Below are 22,801 nucleotides of genomic sequence, written 5' to 3'. Positions count from 1 at the left end.
ATCACTAAGAAAAAAGAGCCTCTGAACTTTAATCTGTGAGGGATTAGTTTTTATTGCTTGGGAATTAATTAGACAACAAAAGGTGATGCCAATTAGGGAAATAGGGAAGTAGAAATACAGACAAATGGCCTTAGATCTAAACTTAGTCTATTTTCTTTTATAAAACTCACCGAATCCCAAACTGCCCGCCGGGCCGAGAACCAGTACACCCAAAGCCGAACACCAACCACGTGTTTTCCGAACTTCTCTCGCCCACACACCGCCACAGCTAAGTTTATCAGCCAGAGAACACCAACTTCTGTTCCTGTCCTCACTTTTAAGTTTGTGTCTGGAAAGTTCCTTGTGTTCGAGCTTTCCTCCCAAAAGGGGAGGTCCTTCAAAAGCTGCTTCAGTAGCATGCACAATCTCTCAAATGATTCAGCTAAAACTTCTGATATTAATCTTTACCACAAATAATTTTTACCACACAAGTCCATTTTTTGTGTTTCTTTTACCAAGCTGTTGACCCTTTTTTCATAATTCTCTTCCATTACTCTCATTTCTTTTCACATTTTCCCCCTCTGTTTCTCTAATTTGCTTTTTGAAAGTTCTTCTCGGAGTTCTTTTTGGGCCTGAAATAAAATTATATTTTTCTTTGAGGCTTCCCATGTAGCCATTTTGACACTGTTGATCTCATCTAAGTCTGTGCCTTGATCCTCCCTGTCACCATTGTAACTTTCTATATTCCTGTTCCTTTTTTGGTTTTTGCTCCTTTTTTTCTGCCTATTTTCTGACTTTCCAATTCATAGAATTACCAGTTAGTTGCTCTGTTTAAAAAATAGGCTAAGGAGGTTGAAACCAAAAGTTTTTAATTCTTTGTGGCAGTTACTCTAATACATTGCTCACGTACTTAGCCATTCACCCAGGGAAAAAGAATTGAGTTAGCTGTATTGTTTCTGCTTCTGTTGTAATATTTTTGTAGTAATGTTTGTGAATGAACCATGACTTACATCAGTATTTTAGCTTTTCCTCAATTTCATTTAGCTATGAACTACCATTTTCAACAGAGTAGGTATTTATAAAGCACTTACTCCATGTTGAAGGTCCTATTAGGCCCTAGGAGAACTAGAGCAGAAAGGCAAGTGCTGTGGCAGATAGATTGTTGGATTTTGTGTTTAAAAACTAAATTGTGGGTTCTAATCTGCCCCCCCCCCAGTCTTGGGGGAAGCTAAAATCACTGATAAATTCAGCAAGAGTTTAGGCTTTTAAAGATTTATTAAAATATATATTATAAGTTAGTGAAGGGGCAGCTAGGTGGTGCAGTGGATAGAGCACCGACCCTAGATTCAGGAGGTCCTGAGTTCAAATCTGGCCTCAGACACTTGACACTTACTAGCTCTTTGACCCTAGGCAAGTCACTTAACCCCAATTGCCTCACAAAAAGAAAGAAAGATAAGTTAGTGAAGAGAGAGATTGAGAACAGATTCCTTATAGCATGGAAATCCTAGCTTAGATCTAATTCAGTATAGCCAAAGAGAAAGAAATCAGTTTCCTTTCCTAGTAGCTCATGTGACATCTCTTACCACCAAGCCAATGTCCCAACGACAAGTGGGACTCCTGTTCTCCATCTGCTGCCATGCGCCTCTTCCTCACCAAAAAAAGAATTCTTCTCTGAGCAAGCATTCACTTCCTTGTTCCTCTCTCCCTCCCCCAAAGGGGAGGTCCTTCAAGCTGATTGGTTGAGAGTGATCTCTTGCTGATGTCAGTAGTACACCAACAGGTCACTCAGGGCCAGCCAGGTGTGGTCCCCATCCAATCATCCTTAAGTAGATACTTAGTTTCTCATTCTCAGCCAATTCAAACAATACTCAATCAATCAGGTGGGACCCCTTGGCGTCTGCCAAATTCCATTATTTTATCACAATTTAGAGTCAGAAAGACTTGGTTCAAAGTCTAACTTTGACACTTAGTGAATAATTATAGGCCAATCATTTAATGTCTCTGAGTCTCACTTTTTTCATCTGTAAAATGGGGATGATAATAATACTTTACAAGGCTGTCATGAGGCTTGCCTGAGATACTTCATATAAAGTACTCTGCACCATTTGTTATTATTAATCTTATGGTTTATGGTAGAATAAAATATATACATAATTCATAACATAAAATAGAAACAAATACATAGCACAGTTGATTAAGAGCTAGACCTGGAGTCAGGAAGACCTGAGTTCAAATCCAGTTTCAATTACTAGCTGTGTGATCCTGAGCAAGTCACTTAACCTCTTTCTATCTTACTCTCCTCATCTGTAAAATGAAAATAATATCACTTACTTCCCCAGGGTTGTTGTGAGGGTAGAATTAAATGATATTTGTAAAGTTTAAAGCGCTATTTCAATAACAACAATTAGAAGTACACAAAAAGGCACAGATAAAATGCTATGAGATTTTCAGAGGAATAAGTGCTAACTTTGGAGAGTTGGTTAAAGCTTCCTTAGAGTTCTTAGTCTCAAAGTCTTGAAGGATGAATAGGATTGTGACAAGTATTGGAGGAAAATGTTTCAGGGAAAGAGAAAGGAAAGTGGGATCTTTTGGGCTACTGAAAGAGCAATGGATTTAGAGTTAAAGGACCTGGATTCATATCTCTTACCCTGTATGGGTTTATCACTTGTAATATTGGACTACATGACTTCTAAAGTTCCTTCCTGGTCTAAATCTTATGATCCTCTGGTTTGAGCAGAATTACACATTTCCAAGTGTTTCTCTTCCAGCTAGACAAGATGATCAGCAGGCCATCAGCTGTCAGAATTGAGGCAATCTTGAAAATTGTGAAAGGTCTCCACTCTAAGTTGGCTGCCAAGTACCTAATTGTCTTCCAGGAAAAAATGGGAATGTGTTTCTCAAGACATGTTCTTTGCCAAGAGCTCTCTGAAGAGCCAGTGATATATGTTGTTTCTGAGCCTTGTAATACAGAAACAGAGGACTTTGCAGATTCAACCAACACCATTCTGAAATGCTTTTCTATAGGAAACAAAATTGAATCATTAAGTAAATATTCTCAGTTTTAAACTTGAAAGAAAACCAGTCTTTAGGTGTGGCAAAAACTGGGATAGACAAGCACTTTGTCATGACAGACAGAAAGAAGTTTGTTTTAAATGTTGCCTTTCAAACATCAGCTTTTCAAAACAATTTTTAAACAACTGTTCAGTTTGGCTGAGAAGTATCATGTCGATTTGATTCTGTCTCTCCTTGTTGAAAATTTCAAGGGTCTCCAACGTGTGGGGCCCTGGCTTGGTTTTCTTTTTCCTACTGTTCATTTCTAAGAATAAATGTCCTTGTGCAACTAGAAAGAGGCACAATGTCAATTCAGCCACTTATAATTTACTCCTGTGCTAATCTGGTGGCCAAAATAACTTTGATAAAGAGGGAGAAATGTATCTTGGTATAATCGATAGACAGCCACAAAGGCAAGAAGTTCTTAGTTCATACCAAGCCCAGGGCAACTCTCTGTAAGACTTCTTTGTCGATTCTGTGACATCCTGGTAATGTCATGATTTGCAATGAAGTGGATTTAAGTGAGGGAGGTCTATTCAGGGTCACCAGTCTCACTCTCTTGCACAGCCATTTGGGTGCAGTGGCAAGATATTCATCAAGATGATTGGAGATGGCCCTGGTTGCTTAAGGCAATTGGGGTTAAGTGACTTGCTGAGGGTCACACAGCTAGTGTCTGAGCTGATTCATGAACTCAGGTCCTTCCAACTTCAGGGCCAGTGCTTGATCCACTGCACCACCTAGCTGCCCCCTCTTTAAGACTAAGCTGCAGAGAAGGGAGCCAATCTGCTTAAGTTGGGGGAGTTCACCAGGTACTGTTGGCTTCGTGGAAGAGGTAGGTAGCATAAGGGTTAATTAGATCTTGATAGAAGAGAGAGCCTCCAATAGATGAAGTTAGGATGAAAGCCATTTCAGGCAGGGGGAAGGGTGTGAACAAAGACCCAGAGAAAGGAGAAAGCTCAATGAAAATCAAATTCCCAGTAGAAGACAGTGAGGTTATCAAGATCTTGATGGAAATTGCTTAGCACAGTCTCTGGCGTATAATAGATTCTTAATAAATGATTATGAATTTTCATTGATTATAAATGCCACATTTTTTCAGACTAGCAGTACTGGATAATAGGATCATATTTTTAGAGGTTAAAGACACCCTTGAGACTGCACTGATCAACGCCTTCATTTTATAGATTTAGGAAGTGGAGGCTAAGAGAGGTTAAGAGGTTTTCCCAGGGTTGCACAACTAGTAAGTAAGTTTCTGAGGTGGGATTGGAATTCTGGTCTTCCTGACTTTTGTTTTCCCCACTGGTCTTCATTTTGACTTGTCTTGTATTGTCCTATACCACAGTTTTCTCTGCACTCACCCGTTCAAGAACAGATCATTCTGTGTCTTGTGACTTTAGGAGAGACAGGCTTTTTTGTTTTGTTTTGTTTTTTCTCTCCTTAGTAGTTGGACTTGATATTTTCAACTTTGGAAGAACTAAAAGATGAATAAAATGTGTTTTTTGAGGGAAGTTCACCTCTTGTGACAGTTCTTTTGTACAGTTCCCAAAGTATCCTGAAAGAGGTCACGAACAGATCTCAGGGTCTGCTTTCTCACCTAATGAAGTGCCAAGACTGCAGGAGCCATATTTGAACAGATAGTAAGTCATTATAAAGTTGGTACCAGACAAAGGTAACAACAAATCTAGATTTTCTCCATGATAGTGAGGGAGATATTAGATGTCACTAATTGCTTGTGTAGGAGTTAAGTCTAGCACCCTATCTGCCATCATCAGAGGTGACAGTCAACAAGCATTTATTTAGACAACTATGTGTCAGACACTGTGCTAAGCATTAGGGATACCAAAAAAAAAAAAAAAAAAAGTAAAATACAGTCCCTGCCCCCAAGAAGCTCACAGACTGATGGAGGTTGGGTGGGGGGGAGGGCAGACAACAAGCAAACAACTCTGTCCGTTAAAGAGGATCAGGAAGGGCTTCTTTTAGAAGGTAGGATTTTAGTTGGAACTTGAAGGAAGCCAGGCATGGGGGCCAGACACCGAAAATGCCCAGGTGGGGTGTCTTTTTCAAGCAATCGCAAAGAAACCAGTGTCACTGGATAGCGGAATACATGGGGATGAGTAAGGTGTACAAACTTGAAAGTAGGAAGAGACCAAGTTATGAAAGGCTTTGAATGCCAAACAGGATTTTCTGTTTGATTTGGGAAGTGTTAGAAAGCCACTGGAATTTATTAAAGGTTACAGCTCAGGGTTCAGCTAGGTGGCGCAGTGGATAAAGCACCGGCCCTGGATTCAGGAGGACCTGAGTTCAAATTTTACCTCAGACACTTGACATTTATTAGCTGTGTGACCCTGGGCAAGTCACTTAACCCTCATTGCCCTGCCCACCCCCCACCCCCACCCCCACAAAAAAAAGTTACAACAATCATCATGATACTACCTCTCATTGGTATAATCTTTCCATTTTATAAAGTGTTTTTTAGACACTCTCATTTATTCCCCAGTATAGCTGTGGTAGGTAGCATTGATATTGTCATCTCCATTTTACAGAGGGAGAAGCAAAGGATCTTGCCTAAAATTCTATAGCTAGGATGTGATTATTAGAATTTGAACCCAGAACTTCCAAAGTCTGTAGTTCTTTCAGCTCTTATACACCTCATTACAGAATGTACAAAAGAGCAAATCACTCAAAAGAACAAAACAACAAAAGAACAAAATCACTCCTATGAAACTTTGGTTCTTGTGGGGAAAAAACTCCTCTTTCCACACCCCCAACTCCCCAGTAAGGGCAAGGCATGGCCCTCCAATGCTGTATAAAGACATATCTCATGTATTTATTCCTTTGAACACACTCACTCTTTGTACACTCCATCAGTTTCAGTTGTGCATGGCATGTTTTGTAGTAAACATTTCAGTATGTCATCAATCCAAAGAGCACTTAAGAATGAAAAATGTAAGAATACTCATTTCTACATCATTTTGTCTTCCCATTATGTTCCCATAATGTTGATACATTATCTGTAGAACTTAGTGCTTTAATTTTCTTTACAGTGGAAGTGATAAATTACAGAGTCATCCATTCTTTTTCCCCCTTCAATATTGTAAAGCAGAGCTATCTTTTTCTTTAGTAGGGGTAGGAAGAGACTAAGTCTCTCTATCTCACCCAGGTTGTAAGTACAGTAGCACTCATGGACTAATTCCAATAATTATTGGCATAGATGTTTCCTGTTCCATTTTTCTGACTTAGGCTGGTTCACCCCATCATATGTCACCTGGTGGCTCTTCATACTCAGGGTGCCCACCATATTTGTGCTGAATTCAGTGCTTTAGTCCTACTGTAGCTCAGAACTCCTGAACTCGAGCAATCTACCAGCCGTAGCCTTCCGTAGAAGCAGGAATTACAGGTGTTGGCCTCCATGTCTGGCAGGGCTGCTTTGAATAGAAGGCCACATTCTATTTTCCTCCTTGTGATTCTGTTTTCTACTAGGCTCAGTCTCATACCTTTGGCCTCATTATCACCACACATTGAGGAAACTAGGGCAACCAGGGCTGTGATTTGCCTCGGGTCACACAGTAGGCTAGTGTGAAGCCAGATTTGAAGTCAGGAAGATGAGTCTTATTGATTCCAGGTCTGACACTCTTTCTACTCACCACCTAGATGCCCCAAATAGCAGAATTATAAGAGCTTAATAAACAAGTTAAATCGGTCAGTATATTAACAGGCGTTCTCTAGGATCTTATACTTATGCATATCATTTGTCTGGCACTTCTGGCTCCTAAGCATTATCATTTAAATGTCCCCTAGTCATCTCCAAGTATGACTCCACCAAACCAGCCTCACCTCTTGCTTCCTTGTTTCTGTGCCATCATTTCCTATTCAGAGGGACTGGCTGGAAGCCTTTTATATTTTTTCTTTTTTTTTAAAGTTATTCCCTTCTCCCTTCCACACAGACAATCTATACTACAGTGGAAAGAACACAAGATTTAGGATTGTAGAACCTTAATTTAAATCCTGGCCCTTTGTTTCCTACCTGTGTGACCTTGGCCAAGTCATTTAACCCTATTTGGATTGGGTGATTTCTGAGATGCCTCCCATCTCTAAATCTGTGATTCTATAATCCCAGTATTCCCAAATACACAACCAGTGGGAATTTGAGACCTTCTGTGAACTAACCTCATTCTACTTTTAAGTTTATTTCGGGTGACTCTCTTACAGGTACACCGTTAATTTGCCATCCTAGTCATCTTGCCACTTTCTCCCCAACACATCTTGTGCTTTCTTCTCCCTGTGTCATTCTTATTGATAACTCTGTGTAGGATGGGTTTCCTTAGTCTATTCTCCCTTCCCAGTATGACAGTCAAAAAAATCCTAGGGCAACAAGAGATGGTTGTTTCACTTCTATTCTACCCTGGTCAGACCATTTTAAGAAAAACATCAACAAATGCTTAGCTGGTAATGGTTAGAGCTTTGGGCTTGGAGTTTTGAAGACCTAGGTTTAAATCCAGCCTCAGATACTTAAGAGCTATGTGACACTGGGCAAGTCATTTAACCTGTTTGCCTCAGTTTCTTTCCTTTTGTTTTTCTTTTTTTTTCCCTGGGGCAGTGAGAGTTAAGTGACTGGCCTAGGGTCATACAACTAGTAAGTGTCAAATGTCTGAGGCTGGATTTGAACTCAGGTCCTCATGAATCCAGGGCCAGTGCTTTATCCATTTTGCCACCTAGCTGCCCCACCTCAGTTTCTTTCAATGTAAAATGTGAATAATAACAGCATGTACTTCACAGGGTTATTACAAGGATCAAATGAGATAAAGTGCTTAGCACAATACGTGGCACATGATAGATATTCTATAAATGCTTATTCTTTTCCTTCTCTCCCTCTTCTGCAAACTACCATATGATGAGGGTACTGTAGACTATAATATAGGACCTCTTAAGGGAACGGATGACATTCAGCCTGGAGATTAGACTTAGGGGACTGCTATCTTCAAGTATTTGAAAGGCTGTGATATGGAAGAGATATCCAACTAGTTGTGCTTGGCTCTAGAGGGCAGAACAAAGAACAGTGGGAAGGGCATTAAAAGTAGAAGCCTCCATCTTTAAGTTAAAAAAAAAAAGCTTATAATGATTAAAAATTGTGCCAAATTAAATAGGTTCCCTGAGAGAATGAATGAGACTTCCATCCTTGTAGGTCTTCAAGCAGAGGCTGAATTAAAACTTTTGGAAATTGAAGATGGTTGGCATAAGATAGACTAGTAACTTTACACATTTTTTCTAACCAAAATTATGTGATTCAAGGCCAGTTTATCTCCATCATGAAGCTTTATTTTACTCCCTCTGCCTCGGTAAGATCTCTCATTTGGGAAAATCTGGATTCAGAGAGCTAAGTTTAAATATTGGTATGATGGACTCATGATCCAGTGTGAAATACATTTTATAAGGGCAGGTAAAATATTCACCTAAATTCTTATTCATAGGATCAATTTTTTTTAAAGCTTTGTGTTCCAACTTCTCTTCCTCTCTCCCTCTCTACACCGCCAAGAACTCAAACCATTCAATATAAGTTATAAATGAGTAGTCATGCAAAACATCTCCACATATAAATTTTGACATCAATTTTTTAACTAATTTTTTTAAACTAATTTTTTCAAATAGGAAAGAGAGAGGAGGGGAGAAAATTGCTCAAAGTTATCTTCCAAGATAGATATATGTACCATAGAAGATAGCAGATATAATATAAAAAAATTATATGGTAAAGAAGGTCAATAATTAGCAAGAAGAGATCCAGCAGGGGGCAGCTATATGGCACAGTGGATAGAGCATGGGCCCTGGAGTCAGGAGTACCTGAGTTCAAATCTGGCCTCAGATATTAGCTGTGTGACCCTGGGCAAGTCGCTTAACCCCAATTGCCTCACCAAAAAAAAAAAAAAGAAGAAGAGAGCCAGCAATTCAGCCCATAACCTTAGGTGCCTTTCCTCAAATGCATAACATAAGAGCAATAAGCAGGATGAACTAGAGCTCCTGATACAATGAAGCATATTTCATTAAGTTTTGGTGAGATGTAGTTCATGACTGCTATCCCAGTCATGAATCCGATTGTAAGGATTGTAAAGGATAAAGCTTATTTTAAAAAAAACAAAACAAAACTGAGATCCAACAATATATCATTTTACGAGTGAGCTCTCGACACCGCTCCAAAAAACATCCAAATAACACCATAGGAAAATGCCTGGAGCAGCAAAACTCACAGAAGAATGTGCTGAAATCATCTTCTAACCAAGAATGGCTTGGAAGGTCAGAAGGAGGGAGCTGCTGTGCTGATACAGGAGTCGGGCCCAACCCCACAGTCACCCTAACACAGATCCAGTCCCAGGAAGGCCTCACCAGAGAAGGAGACCCCCAGAGCCTCTGAATCAGCTGAAGCGCTAGTGTCGTCTGGAACTAAGCTCACAGTCTGGTGAGAGGGCTGAGCCCTGGGCAGGGGTGAGACTACAGGGGTCTATGCTGGTGCTGAGGCAGAACTTAGATTTTTCACCCCTGTTGAGAACCAGGAGGTAGGCTTGAGTAGCAGTGGCCCAGGTAGGGGAGGGGCACAGGCTCCTCAGAGGTAACAACCACAACACACAAAGCTGGTTGATTAGCAAGTTGGCCTGGGGTCATCTATGGACCGGACCAAGGAACAGGCCAGGCTAGTGAAGAACCTGATCCTCCTTAAATCATACCACCTGGGACTTATTAAGTTTGGGATACTGCAGCTTGGAAACAGTGCCCCACTTTAAGGAGCTAAAAGGCAAGTAAAAGAGAGGCAAGATGAGCCGACAGAGAAAGGTGAGGACCATAGAAAGTTTCTTCAGTAACAAGGAAGACCGAGGTGCACCCTCACAGGAAGATGTCAGCATCGGGGCCCCTATATCTAAAGCTTCCAAGAAAAATATTAATTGGTCTCAGGCCATAGAGGTGCTCAAAAAGGACTTTGAAGATAAAGTTAGAGAGGTAGAGGAAAAAATAGAAAGAGAAATGAGGGTGATGCAGGAAAGACATGAGAAAAAAGTCAACAGCCTGAAAAGCCAAATTGGCCAAATGGAAAAGGAGCTACAAAAACTCTCTGATGAAAATAATTGCCTAAGAATTAGGATTGAACAAATGGAAGCCAGTGACTTTATGAGAAACCAAGACACAATAAAGCAAATCCAAATGAATAAAAAAATAGAGGGCAATTTGAAATATCTTCTGGGAAAAACTGCTGACCTGGAAAATAGGTCCAGCGGAGATAATTTGAAAATTATTGGTCTACCTGAAAACCATGATCAAGGAAAGAGCTTAGACATCATCTTCCAAGATATTCTCAGGGAAAATTGTCCTGAAATTCTAGAAGAAGAAGCTAAAATAGAAATTGAAAGAATCCACCAATCACCTCCTGAAAGTGATCCCAAAAGGAAAACTCCTACCAATATTATAGCCAAATTCCAGAGCTCTCAGGTCAAGGAGAAAATATTGCAAGCTGCCAAGAAGAAAGAATTCAAGTATTGTGGAGCCCCAGTCAGGATAGCACAAGATCTAGTAGCTTCTACATTAAAGGACCGGAGGGCATGGAATATGATATTCCAGAGGGCAAAGGAATTGGGATTACAACCAAGAATCACATATCCAGCAAAACTCAGCATAATCTTTCAGCGGAAAAAATGGAACTTTAATGAAAAAGAAGACTTTCAGATATTTGTGATGAAAAGACCTGAACTGAATGGCAAATTTGACTTTCAAATACAAGACCCTAGAGAACCATAAAAAATTGGAGCTGGGGGACATACCTGGGGTTGTACAGTGGGCGACTGTCTTGTGTCTGAGGCCGGGTTTTGGCTGGGATTCCCCTGGGTCCAGGAGTGATGCTTTTTCCACTGTGTCACCTAGCTAGGTGATGATATCTTTAGGGTTAAGGGTGAAGGGAATTCACTGGGGGAGGGGAAAGGACAGAGGTGAAATCCTACAGGAAAGAAACAGGAAAAGGCTTATGGAATGGGGGTAGAGATGGGAGAGGAGCAGGGCAGTAAATGAATTTTACATTTATCAGAAAAGGATCAAAGACCTTAAATTCATCAGAGCTGCCTCAAGGAGGGACTAACACATACACACCCAATTTGGTGGAGTAAATAAAATAAATGTTTGTTGCTAAAAAAATATATATTCTTTTACGAGAAATGCACTTGAAAACGGAGAGATTCACACAGAGTAAAAAGAAGGGGCTAGAGCAGAATGTGTTATGCTTCAGCTGAAGTTTTTTTTTAAAGCAGGGTTAACAATCATAATCTCAAACAAAGCAAAAGCAAGAGTAGATCTAATTAAAAGTGATAAGCATGGAAACGAAATTTTATTAAAAGGTACCAGAGAAAATGAAGTAATATCAATGTTAATATAGACATCAACTCATATAGAATCCAGATTTTTTTTTTTAAGTGAGGCAGTTGGGGTTAAGTGACTTGCCCAGGGTCACACAGCTAGTAAGTGTTAAGTGTCTGAGGCCGGATTTGAACTCAGGTCCTCCTGACTCCAGGGCCAGTGCTCTATCCACTGCGCCACCTAGCTGCCCCCTATGCATGACACTTTCACAAAAATTGACCATGTGTTAGGGCATAAAATTGAATTCAATAAAGGGCCATAATGGCATAGATTAAAAATGAATTGGAAACTAAATAATCTAACATTAAAGAACGAGTGGTTCAAAGAGCAAATCATAGAAACAATCAATAATTTCATTAAATAGAATGACAACAGTGGAACAACATACCCAAAGTTATGGGATAAAGCAAAAACAGCACTTAGGGGAAAATTTATATGTCTAATATATAATCAAAACAAAGAGCAGATCAATGAATTGGACATGCAACTAAAAAAACCTAGAAAAAGAACACATTAAAAATCTCCAACTAAACACCTAATTGGAAATTCTGAAAATTAAAGATTAATAAAATTGAAAGTTTTGAACTAATAAATAAAACCAGGAACTGATTTTATGAAAAAAAATTATAAAATAGATAAACCATTGATTAATTTCATTTGAAAGAAGAACAGCAAATTACCAGTATCAAAAATGAAAAGGTTAAATTCACCACCAGTGAAGAAGAAATTAAAGCCATTATTAGGAGCTATTTTGCCCAATTATATGCCAGTTAATCTAACAACTTCAGTAAAATGGATGAATATTTACAAAAAATACAAACTGCTCAGGTTAAGAGAAGAGGAAATAGAATACTTAAATAATTCAATTTTAGAAAAAGAAATTGAGCAAGCCATCAATGAGCTCCCTAAGAAAAAAATCCCCAGGACCAATTGGTTTCAAAGTGAATTTTGTCAAAAAATGGTTCCTTATTAAAGAACCATTGATTACAATACTATATAAACTATTTGTAAATTAAACAAAGAAGGAATCCTACCAACTTCCTTTTACATGAAAAATATAGTGCTGATACCTAAACCAGGAAGAACAAAAGCAGAGGAAGAAAGATATAGAACAATTTCCCTAATGAATATTGATGCAAAAATTTAAAATAAAATACTAGCTAGGAGATTATCACAAAGATTATACACTATGACCAGGTAGGATTTATATCAAGAATGCAGTGCTGGTTCTACATTAGGAAAATTATCCATATACTTTACCATAATCAATAAAACCAATAGAAATCATGATTATCTCAATAGATGCAGAAAAGGCTTTTGACAGAATACAACATTCAGTCCTATTAAAAATGTTTGAAAGCACAGGGATGAATGGAGTTTTCCTTAAATTGATAAGTAGTACCTATCTGAAACCATCAGCAAACATCTGTAATGGGGATAAGCTAGAAGCTTTCCTAATCAGATCAGGAGTGAAGCAAGGATTTCCATTATCAGTGCTTTTATTCAATATTGTACTAGAAATGCTAGCTATATCAATAAAAGAAGAAAGAAATTGAAGGAATTAAAATAGGCAATGAGGAAACAAAACTATCATTTGGGGGGGGTGGCAATGGGGGTTCAGCGACTTGCCCAGGGTCACACAGCTAGTGTCAAGTGTCTGAGTTTGGACTTGAACTCAGGTCCTCCTGACTCCAGGGCCGGTGCTTTATCCACTGCGCCACCTAGCTGCCCCCAAAACTATCATTCTTTTTAGATGATATGATGGTATACTTAGAGAATAAATTAAAATAGTTGTTGTAATAATGAACAACATCAGCAATGTTACAGGATATAAAATAAACTCAGAGAAATCTTTAGTTTTTTTTGTTTTTTTTTTGCAGGGCAATTGGGGTTAAGTGACTTGCCCAGGGTCACACAGCTAGTAAGTGTTAAGTGTCTGAAGCTGGATTTGAACTCAGGTCCTCCTGAATCCAGGGCCGGTGCTCTATCCACTGCGCCACCTAGCTGCCCCCCAGCATTTTTATATATTACCAACAAAGTCCAGCAGGGAGAGAGAGAAAGAGAAATTGTATTGGAAATAACTCTAGACAATATAAAATACTTGGGAATCTACCTGCTGAGACAAACCCAGAAACTATTTGAACACAATTTCTAAACACTTTTCACACTAGTAAGTCAGACCACACAATTGGAGAAATACTAATTCCTCATGGGTAGGCTGAGCCAATATAATAAAAATGGTATTTCCATCTAAATCTGCTTATTCAGTTCCATGCCAATGAAATTACCAAAGAATTATTTTATAAAGCTAGAAAAAATAGAAATAAAATTATCTGGAAAAACAAAAGGTCAAGAATATCAAGGGAATCAGTGAAAAATAATGCGGAATCAGATAGTCTTATAGTACCAGATCTCAAACTTTATTACAAAATAGTAATCATGAAAAAGAAATAGAGTGGTGGATCAGTGGAATAGATTAGAAATACACAATACACAGTAGTAAGTGTCCATAGTAATCTAGTGTTTAATTAATGCAAAGATCCAAGTTTTGGGGAGTAGAATTCACTATTTGACAAAAATTTCTGGGGAAAGTGGAAAACAGTTTGGCAGAAGCTAGGTATAAACCAATATTTCACACTGTTTTGCCAAGATAAAATCAAATGGGTTAATATTTTAGAAATAAAAGGTGATATCATAAGCAGATTAGGGGAGTATGGAATACTTTACCTGTCAAATACATAAATAAGGGAAGAATTTATGACTAAATGAGATTGATCACAGCCTGCAAAATGGGTAATTGTGATAAATTAAAGAGTTTTTTTCACAAAAAAATCCAATGCAGCTAAGAAGGAAAGCAGGAAACTGAGGAAATTTTTTTTTTACAGCAAGTTTCTCTGATGAAGGCCTCAAATATACAATAACTGATTCAATTTCATAAGAATACAAGTTATTCCCCAATTGTTAAGTGGCCAAAGGAGATATCAAGAGATAATTTTCAGAAGATATCTATAGCCATATGAAAAAAAATGCTCTGAATCACTATCGATTAGAAAAATGCAAATTAAAACAACTTTGAAGTAACACCTCACACCTATTAGATTGGCTAATATTACAAAAAAGTCAGTGATAAATGTTGGAAGGGATATGGGAAAACTGACACTAATGCACTTTTTTTTTTTTAAGTGAGGCAGTTAGGTTAAGTGACTTGCCCAGGGCCACACAGCTAGTAAGTGTTAAGTGTCTGAGGCTGGATTTGAACTCAGGTACTCCTGATTTCAGGGCCAGTGCTCTATCCACTGCGCCACCTAGCTGTCCCTAACACTAATGCACTTTTTGTGGAATTGTGAACTGATCCACTTTGCAACTATGCAACAAAGCTGCCCCTACCCTTTGACCCAGAAATACCACTAATAGGTCTGTATCCCAAAGAGATCAAAGGGAAAATGTCTTATATGTACAAAAATATTTATAGTAGCGTGTGTGTGTGTGTGTGGTTTGGCAATGATTTGGAAATTGAAGGGATACCCATCAATTGGGAAATGACTGAACAAGCTGTGGTATATGGTTGTGATGGAAAACTATTGTGAAGTGAAATGAATAATAGGATGGTTTCAGAAAAAACCTAGGAAGACTTATATGAACTGGTGCAAAGTGAAGTGAGTGGCTGCAGGAGATCATTGTTCATGGTAACATCAATATCGTGTGATGATGAACTGTGAACGACTTAGCTATTCTCAGCAATACAATGATCCAAGACAGTTTTGAAGAACTTATGATGAAAAATGCTATCCACCTCTAGACAGAGAACTGGTGGAATCAGAATGCAAATTGAAGTGAGTCTGAGGCCGGATTTGAACTCAGGTCCTCCTGAATCCAGGGCCAGTGCTTTATCCACTGTGCCACCTAGCTGCCCCCGTTCATTTATTTTTTAATAAGGTGAATTTAAAGACTGATAGAAAGGGCTGGGAGTAGGGAGCTATTAAAAAGGGCATCAAGAAGGGGTGTGTGCTGCCTCCATGGTACCTCTTATACCACTCCAAGAAGTCCACATCATAAAAATGTTGCAGAAGTGCTTCTGATACAGGTCTAGGTTGTAGTAGATTGTCCCTAAGGTCCTTTTGGACTCTGCAGTTTTGTGAACTTCCTTAGGACCATTATAATTTCCTCATTATATAATTCCCTCTTCTCTCTTGTGTATAACTAATAATAATAGTGTTTGGGGCAAACTGCCTCAGTTTACCCAAATAACTCGAGGAGACCACCAAGTCAAGCAGAGACAGATTTCTTACATTCCTGCAGGAATGGGCAAACTCAGTGCCTGAGTCGCGATAGCTAATACATGCCTTGACCTTTTGTAGGAATTTTGGTCAGAGGGGATGTCCCCACGCACACTAAGGTGAGCTCACAATCTAACATCCAATCCTGTCTCACCTAGAGTGCGTGTTTAGACATGCATATCTGTTCCAGGAAGAAGGGGGAAAAGGGGAGGGGGAACAAGGTCAAACGGAAGGAAGAGGGAACGGGGGAGTGACAGATGTTTCAGATCTCACAGTTCCCACTGACTCCCCTCTCCTGGGCCCTATCTCTAAAGATATTCAACTTGAATAACAGGAAGAGTCACTCAGGTGTTTCAGCATTGTTTTGTTAATTTTAGAAGGATGACAGGGTTAAAATTTATCTTTGGCTATGTTGGGAAATCAAAGAAATAGAATAAAGAATAAAAGAATAATCCATTGTTGGGACCCTAGGGTCAAGGGGATTCTGCTCTGAGAAAAAGAGACATGCCACTTAACATCTGGTCTCAACTTAACTGCTGCATCCTGTGCCAAGCCCTGTCCTTTCTTCTTGAGCCCCAAGTATTGAATTGGTGGGCAAACTCCCCAACCCACTCAACAGGGACTGGGGTTCTGACACATGATGAATTCCAGATAAAACCAAGATGTAGCTGACAAGTGGGGAGACTGAGGAGACGTAAAAATACTATTAATTGGCAATAAAACAAAGGAGACAGTGAGAATTTGACAAGCAATAAACTTTTAAACTAACTATACTGGGGCGGGGCTGGGTATCTTCCAGACCCCATTCTCAGAGTTTAATCTGACTCAAATCCATAATCATCTCATACAATAGCTAGCATTTACATAGTGCTTTATGTTTTGCAAAGCACTTTACAACTATTACTTCATTCTATCCTTACAACAGCCCTGAGAGGTAAGTGCTGTTATCATCCTCATTTTATAGATGGGGAACCTGAGGTAGGCAGAGGTTAAATGACTTGCTCAGGGTCACACAGCTAGTGTATCTGAGACTGGATTTGAACTCAAGCTTTCCTGACTCCAGGTCCAATGCTTTATCCACTGCCTGTATTCAACTCAATGAATCTTTACTCAGTGTCTACTATCAGAAAGGCTGTATGCTAGACAATTATGGGATACAAAGAAGGCATGACCTCTGCTTTTTCCCCCTAGTGTGCATCTTTGAACTCTCTAAAATATGAAGCAACCTTTAAGTTGTAGGTTAATGTATTAATGCTTTATTTGTGTGGAGAAGTAGACTTACCAAGTTTTTAGTCTGGGCCATTGAATGATCTGTAATTTCTTCTTTTTTCCTTCCCTCCCAGGAGAGAATAATGATCTCCAAAGGAAAAATCATTCTATTTCTGCTGATTTTATTAACTGCGCTGGTGGTGCTCTGGGGATATAATAACAGGTAATTCTGAATCATCAGTGGATGCAACCAATGCTTTTGCCCTTCTGTGGTTTCCTACTGAAAACAAAAATGAGAATTAGCAGCAACACATGATCAATAAAAATTTTATTTTTCCCCATCTCCAGCCCCACCTTTGTCTCTGTCCTTGCATAGAGCTTGGTGCCTTTTCTATTTGAGGCACAGTGTGATATAGTAACAGAAGCACTGCATTGGGTGTTAGAAGACAACGTTAGGTCTCGATTCTCTCATTCATTAGCTTGGCGACCTTGGACTAGTCACTTGTCCTCTCTGAACATCCCTTCTGTCATCTGCAAAATGATGGCAATCTCATGAGATCTTTTTTTTTTCCTCATGTGATCTTTAGATCATAAATAAGGTTTTATATTATAAAGGAAACTTATAATTACTCTACTCTAGCCCCCTTATTTTATAATGAAAGAAACTGAAACCCAGATAGGTTAGATCATTTGCCCAAGGTCTCATCCAGTCCAGTCCAACAAGCATTTATTCAGTGGAAGGCACTCTCTGTGCTGGGAATAAAAAGAACCCCAGTCTTCCCCCCTACCCCAAACCATACAAATAAACAAACCTTACATTGTATACAATCTATTCCTACTAGAACTACCACTGTAGTAGGGATGGATTTAATTGATCAACTTGATCATGAGGTATCCCAAAGAATTCCAAGACTTAGTGACTCAGTTTCCCAAGTCTTATTAAAATACTGTGAGGCCACAGGGAGACACCAAAGAGATATTTCTCAGTTTGGGAGATGGAAAATGGTTATATTTATAGTGAGAAAAAATAGGTTATCTCCTCATTATCTTAATATCCTCCTTAAGGAGGTACATGGGAGGTCTTACCTAATTTGGACTTCCTGAGGTCCTAAGGCAACCCCTGAGGTGGGTACCTTTTTCCTTGGGGGTATGTTTTTGGGGTTTACATGTCATAAGGTGAACCTGAGGACACATTTGGTCCTTTCTGCACATTTTCATAAAAACATGGCTTAAACTTGTCAGACCCAAAGGGTCTCTGTGATTTTGGTATTTCTTTACTTAAGATCTGGTTTCTAAGTATTCTGTTATCTAGGAATATTAATGGCTGTTAATGGTTAATGGTCCCTTGTTACTGCCTCTGTTGATGGTGTTGGTTGATAGGGACTTGAACCTTCTTGGTTACAGTACTGTTGATAAGAACAAGAACCTTAGTTTCTCTATTAACCCTTTTAGGTACTATTGATAAGGGCTCAAGCCTCAGTTTATTTGTTAACTCCTTTTTGCCTCCTCCATCACCACTACCACTACTATTATGACTCTACTATCATGGCTACTACTGCTACTACTACTGCTGCTATCTTTTAGGGCAGAAACCCCTTTTTGCCTGCTATATCACTACTACTACTACCATCACCACCACCATCACCAATAACAGTAATTCACATTTCCATATGTGATGTTTAAAAATATGAGAGATATAGTTTCTGGGTAAGGCCAGCAGGTTATTAATAAAATGATGGTCACTGGACATCTCTCTCAGACCAAAGATCAAAATGGTATAAGCTGGACTCAGCTTATACCTTTCCAAATACTAGGTGGTCCATGAAATAGCAATCAAATCTAATTAGTTGACATGATTAGGGGTGGGCCATATTAAAATGAAGAGCCGAGGGTCACTTGGATTTATAAAGTATGTCTATATATAAGGTTATCAGTTCAAAGAATGTAGACCCCACCCAACTTGAGCACAGTAGCTTCTACCTAAGTGTGGTCTGGTGCAAGAAAGTTAGTACAAATCTTATCAGTAAAGTCAGAAAAAAAACCCTGAAGGACTTAGAAAGAAATGGGGGGGACTACTGAACCTCTCCAAGACATCAGTTACTAATGTTTATTTCTCACACATAGCTCTTGAAATTTTTTTGAATGTTCTTCTTCAAACAGTTCTCTGGAGCATAAGGATATTATCCCCATTTTTAAAATGAGGATACTGAAGAAACAGAGTCCAGATTCAAACCTGGTTCTTCCAACTCCAGATCTCATAGGGGTGTAGGGAGGAAAGCATTTGATGAATCATATTGCTATAGCTAGAGGAGCTCTTACTTGACTGTTTTATGCCTACTATCTTATTTTTGTACCTGAGCACTTCTGGTTGTATCTAGAAATAGTGAGATCTAATTGAAACAAAACCCTTTCTTATGTGGGAGGTCAGTAACTAAAAAGAAATAAGAAAAGTAATCTTCCCTGACTTTTACAAGCCTAAGATGTTTGCAAAGAGTCAGACCTGCTGACTCTCACTGCAAACTAACCAGGACTCTTAATCTCTTATCTCCCATCTATCTGTCTCTGACTAAAGTCTGAGATTCTTGCTGGGAAGGATCTGTCATTATTGCTACCTGGAAAATAATCACTTTGATGTTCTGAGTTTGCCAATAATGTTACCTCTTCCTTCTGGAGGTTTTAGCAGAAGAGATTCCAGTCAGGTAGAAGGGACTGCTTGTAGGTGTCAATAACAATTTTATTGGCAGATGTGACTGTATAACTACTCTTAGTTACCTTTGCGGGATTGCAAAGAGTTAAGGGGAAAATGTCCTAGAGTAGGAGACAGCAAATGTTGCCTCATTCCTCAAAAAATAAATAAATAAATGAACAAATAAATAAATAGAAAGGTAAAGAAGAAAGTGGATTTTGCAAGTCTTAGTTGAGTGAGTTTAATATCAAACTTGGTGTATGGGACAATCATATCCCACTCACTTGGGAAAAATTCTAAGACGGATTATTGTACAGATGGTTTGTGAATGCTTAGAAAGTAAAACTGATGGTCACGGCTAGCCAGCATAAACTTACTTAGAATAGCTCCTGCTAGAATAACCTCATTTCCTTTTTTTCTTAAAGGATTAACTGATTAGTATATCAAGGGCATGTTCGTAGATAAAATGCATGTGGATTTCAGGCAGGCATTTGACAGTCTCCCACAATATGCTTACGGACAATATGCTGTGGTATGGGCTAGATCATGGAATAGTTGGACACATTCAAAACTGGGTGAGTAACTACTCAAAGAATGATAATTAATGTATTAGAGTAAGCCTGGAGGGAGACCTCTAAGAACATGCCAGAGCCCTGGATCCTGAGGCATGTAAAATATTTTCATCAATGACTGGGATGAAATTCAGATCATGCATGTAACTATAAAATGCTATATAAATGAAAAAACAAACAAAAAACCCCCTCAAAAAAATGCTATATAAATGTAAAGCATTTTATTAGTAATGACATACCATTCTGTGTTGATATAGATAGCAACCTTTGGTTAACAATGATAGGGAGAGGGGCAGCTAGGTGGCGCAGTGGATAAAGCACCCACCCTGGATTCAGGGATTCAAATTGGGCCTCAGACACTTGACACTTACTAGCTGTGTGACCCTGTGCAAGTCACTTAACCCTCATTGCCCTGAAAATAAACAAAATATTCTGGTACTGTTATGCTTTCACTTAGATTCAGTAAATATCATTTTACCACTTTAAAAAAAATCAATATAGCAAGTTCAAGGCAACTCATTATCTTTCCCTCCAAATCCTCCCCTCTTCCCAATATTCCTTTTATTGGCAAGACCACCATTATCCTCTTAATCATCCAAACCCCCCAAATTGGTATCAGCTTTAAGTCCTCACTTGCACTCATCCCACATTTCCAATCTATTATCATCTCTTGTCATGTCCATCTTTATCTTTTCTTCACATCATGCACCCTTTTCTCCACTCAAACAGCTGCCACCTTGGTGCAGGCTCTCATCACTTTTGTAGTAGACTATTGTTTGGTCTCCCTGTGTTGTTTTACTACTCCCAACCTTCTTACACTTAACCACCAAAGTGATTTTCCTGATGTGCTGTTCTGTCCACATCAGCCCACCTCTCTTTACTCAGTAAGCTCCATTAGTTTCCTATTAATTACCTCCAGGATCAAACAGAAGGTTTAATGAAAAACTAGCTAGGAAGCTATCATAATATTTTTAGGCAAAAAGTGATAGAAGAAGGGGTCAGCTAGGTGGTTCAGTAGATAAAGCACTGACCCTGAATTCAGGAGGACCTGAGTTCAAATGTGGCCTCATATGCTTGACACTTACTAGCTGTGTGACCCTAGGCAAGTCACTTAACTCTAATTGCCCCACAAAAAAGGGTAAAAAAAAAGGTGATGGAGGCTTGGCCAAAATTGTAGAAATGGGTGTATAGCTTTGCATCTCTAATAGCTTTCTGCTGTCTTTCCCCCCAGAATTTCTGGTATGGCTTCCTTGTCTTATTTCATCACTGTCTCATACCTCCATGCCCACTCAAAAGTTGCAAGAAAGTAAATCAATCTGTGTCTACATGAATAAATCTGATTGCTGTAAAGGCCTATATTGGGTCATATCATTAGCTGAACAAGTTATGGGGAAGGGATGGCTGGACAGCGGTTTAAGCATTTTCGTGGGCCTTTAGCTTATTATGAATTGGTTAGTGTCATAGCAGCCCAAAAGGCAAATGTAATTTTAAACTCCATTGAGAAGTGGAAAGGTCAGAAAGAGGGATGTGAGAACATCAGTTTGTTCTCCCTGGGTTAGATCTATAGTATGGTGTTCAGTTCTAAGCACCACATTTTATGAAAGACATGGACTTTTTTTTTTTTTTTTTTGGTGGGGCAATGAAGGTTAAGTGATTTGCTCAGGGTCACACAGCTAGTAAGTATCAAGTGTCTGAGGTCGAATTTGAACTCAGGTCCTCCTGAATCCAGGACCGGTGCTTTAGCCACTGCACCACCTAGCAGCCCCCCAAAAGACATGGACAGCCTGCACTCCATCCAGAGGAGAGCATGATGGGTTGACATAAGCCATGAAAGCACTGGGAAGGAATTAGAAACATGTCGCTTAGAGGAGAGAAGAGAGAGGATATTTTCATGTATTTGAAGGGCTATCCTGAGGAAGAGGGATTAGACTCATTCTTCTTGTTCTCAGATAGCAGGACTAGGAGTGGAACAATGAATATAACTTGGAGAGAGGCAGATTTAGCCTTCATATAAGGAAAACCTTTCTCTCAGTGGAAATTGTTAAGATAGAAGGATCATTTGTTGGGGGGTATTATGGAGAAGATTCCTTTTCCAAATGTCAGTTGGACAAGGTTATCTGTGACATACATACCTTTGTACCATACCACTGGGCATTTCTATTTATTATTCTTTCCTTTCCCCAGAAAAATAGAACTGATTAAATGGGGAAGGAGATGTCCCCATGCACATCAATTTCTTTATTTTTAGTATTGCTTTTGATCAAATAAGATATAACCAATGATTTGTATAGGGTTTTTTTTGGTTTGGTTTTGTTTTTTGTTTTTTGCGGGGCAATGGGGGCTAAGTGACTTGCCCAGGGTCACACAGCTAGTAAGTGTTAAGTGTCTGAGGCCGGATCTGAACCCAGGTACTCCTGACTCCAGGGCCGGTGCTTTAACCACTGTGCCATCTAGCTGCCCCACTGTATAGGTTTTTAAGATAACAAACATAGGTCCCTTTGAACATAATGATAATAGAGAGCCCCTGTTATTTATTGAGCAGTGAGATTATATAGGCAGGCCTATGCTTTAAACAAACCACTTTGCCAGCTGTCTTGTAGATGGATTGAAAAGAGGAGAGACTCGAGGTAGGGAGGCAAATT

At 39.1% G+C, this 22,801-nt stretch overlaps 1 protein-coding gene across 1 annotated transcript in view; it reads left to right on the top strand.

Annotated features, from left to right (window-relative positions):
* The window catches only part of GGTA1 (glycoprotein alpha-galactosyltransferase 1 (inactive)), a 150,874-nt gene that overhangs the window by 73,362 nt on the left and 54,711 nt on the right, over positions 1–22,801 (top strand). The window contains exon 2 of the mRNA XM_043990363.1: positions 17,036–17,124. Within this exon, the coding sequence (XP_043846298.1) occupies positions 17,036–17,124 (89 nt within the window). The remainder of the gene's footprint in view (positions 1–17,035; positions 17,125–22,801) is intronic.

The sequence above is a fragment of the Dromiciops gliroides genome, chromosome 2 (assembly GCF_019393635.1).
Source record: "Dromiciops gliroides isolate mDroGli1 chromosome 2, mDroGli1.pri, whole genome shotgun sequence".
Taxonomy (NCBI): domain Eukaryota; kingdom Metazoa; phylum Chordata; class Mammalia; order Microbiotheria; family Microbiotheriidae; genus Dromiciops; species Dromiciops gliroides.
The sequence above is the reverse complement of the archived record's forward strand: the minus strand, read 5'-3'. Positions and strand labels throughout refer to the sequence as shown.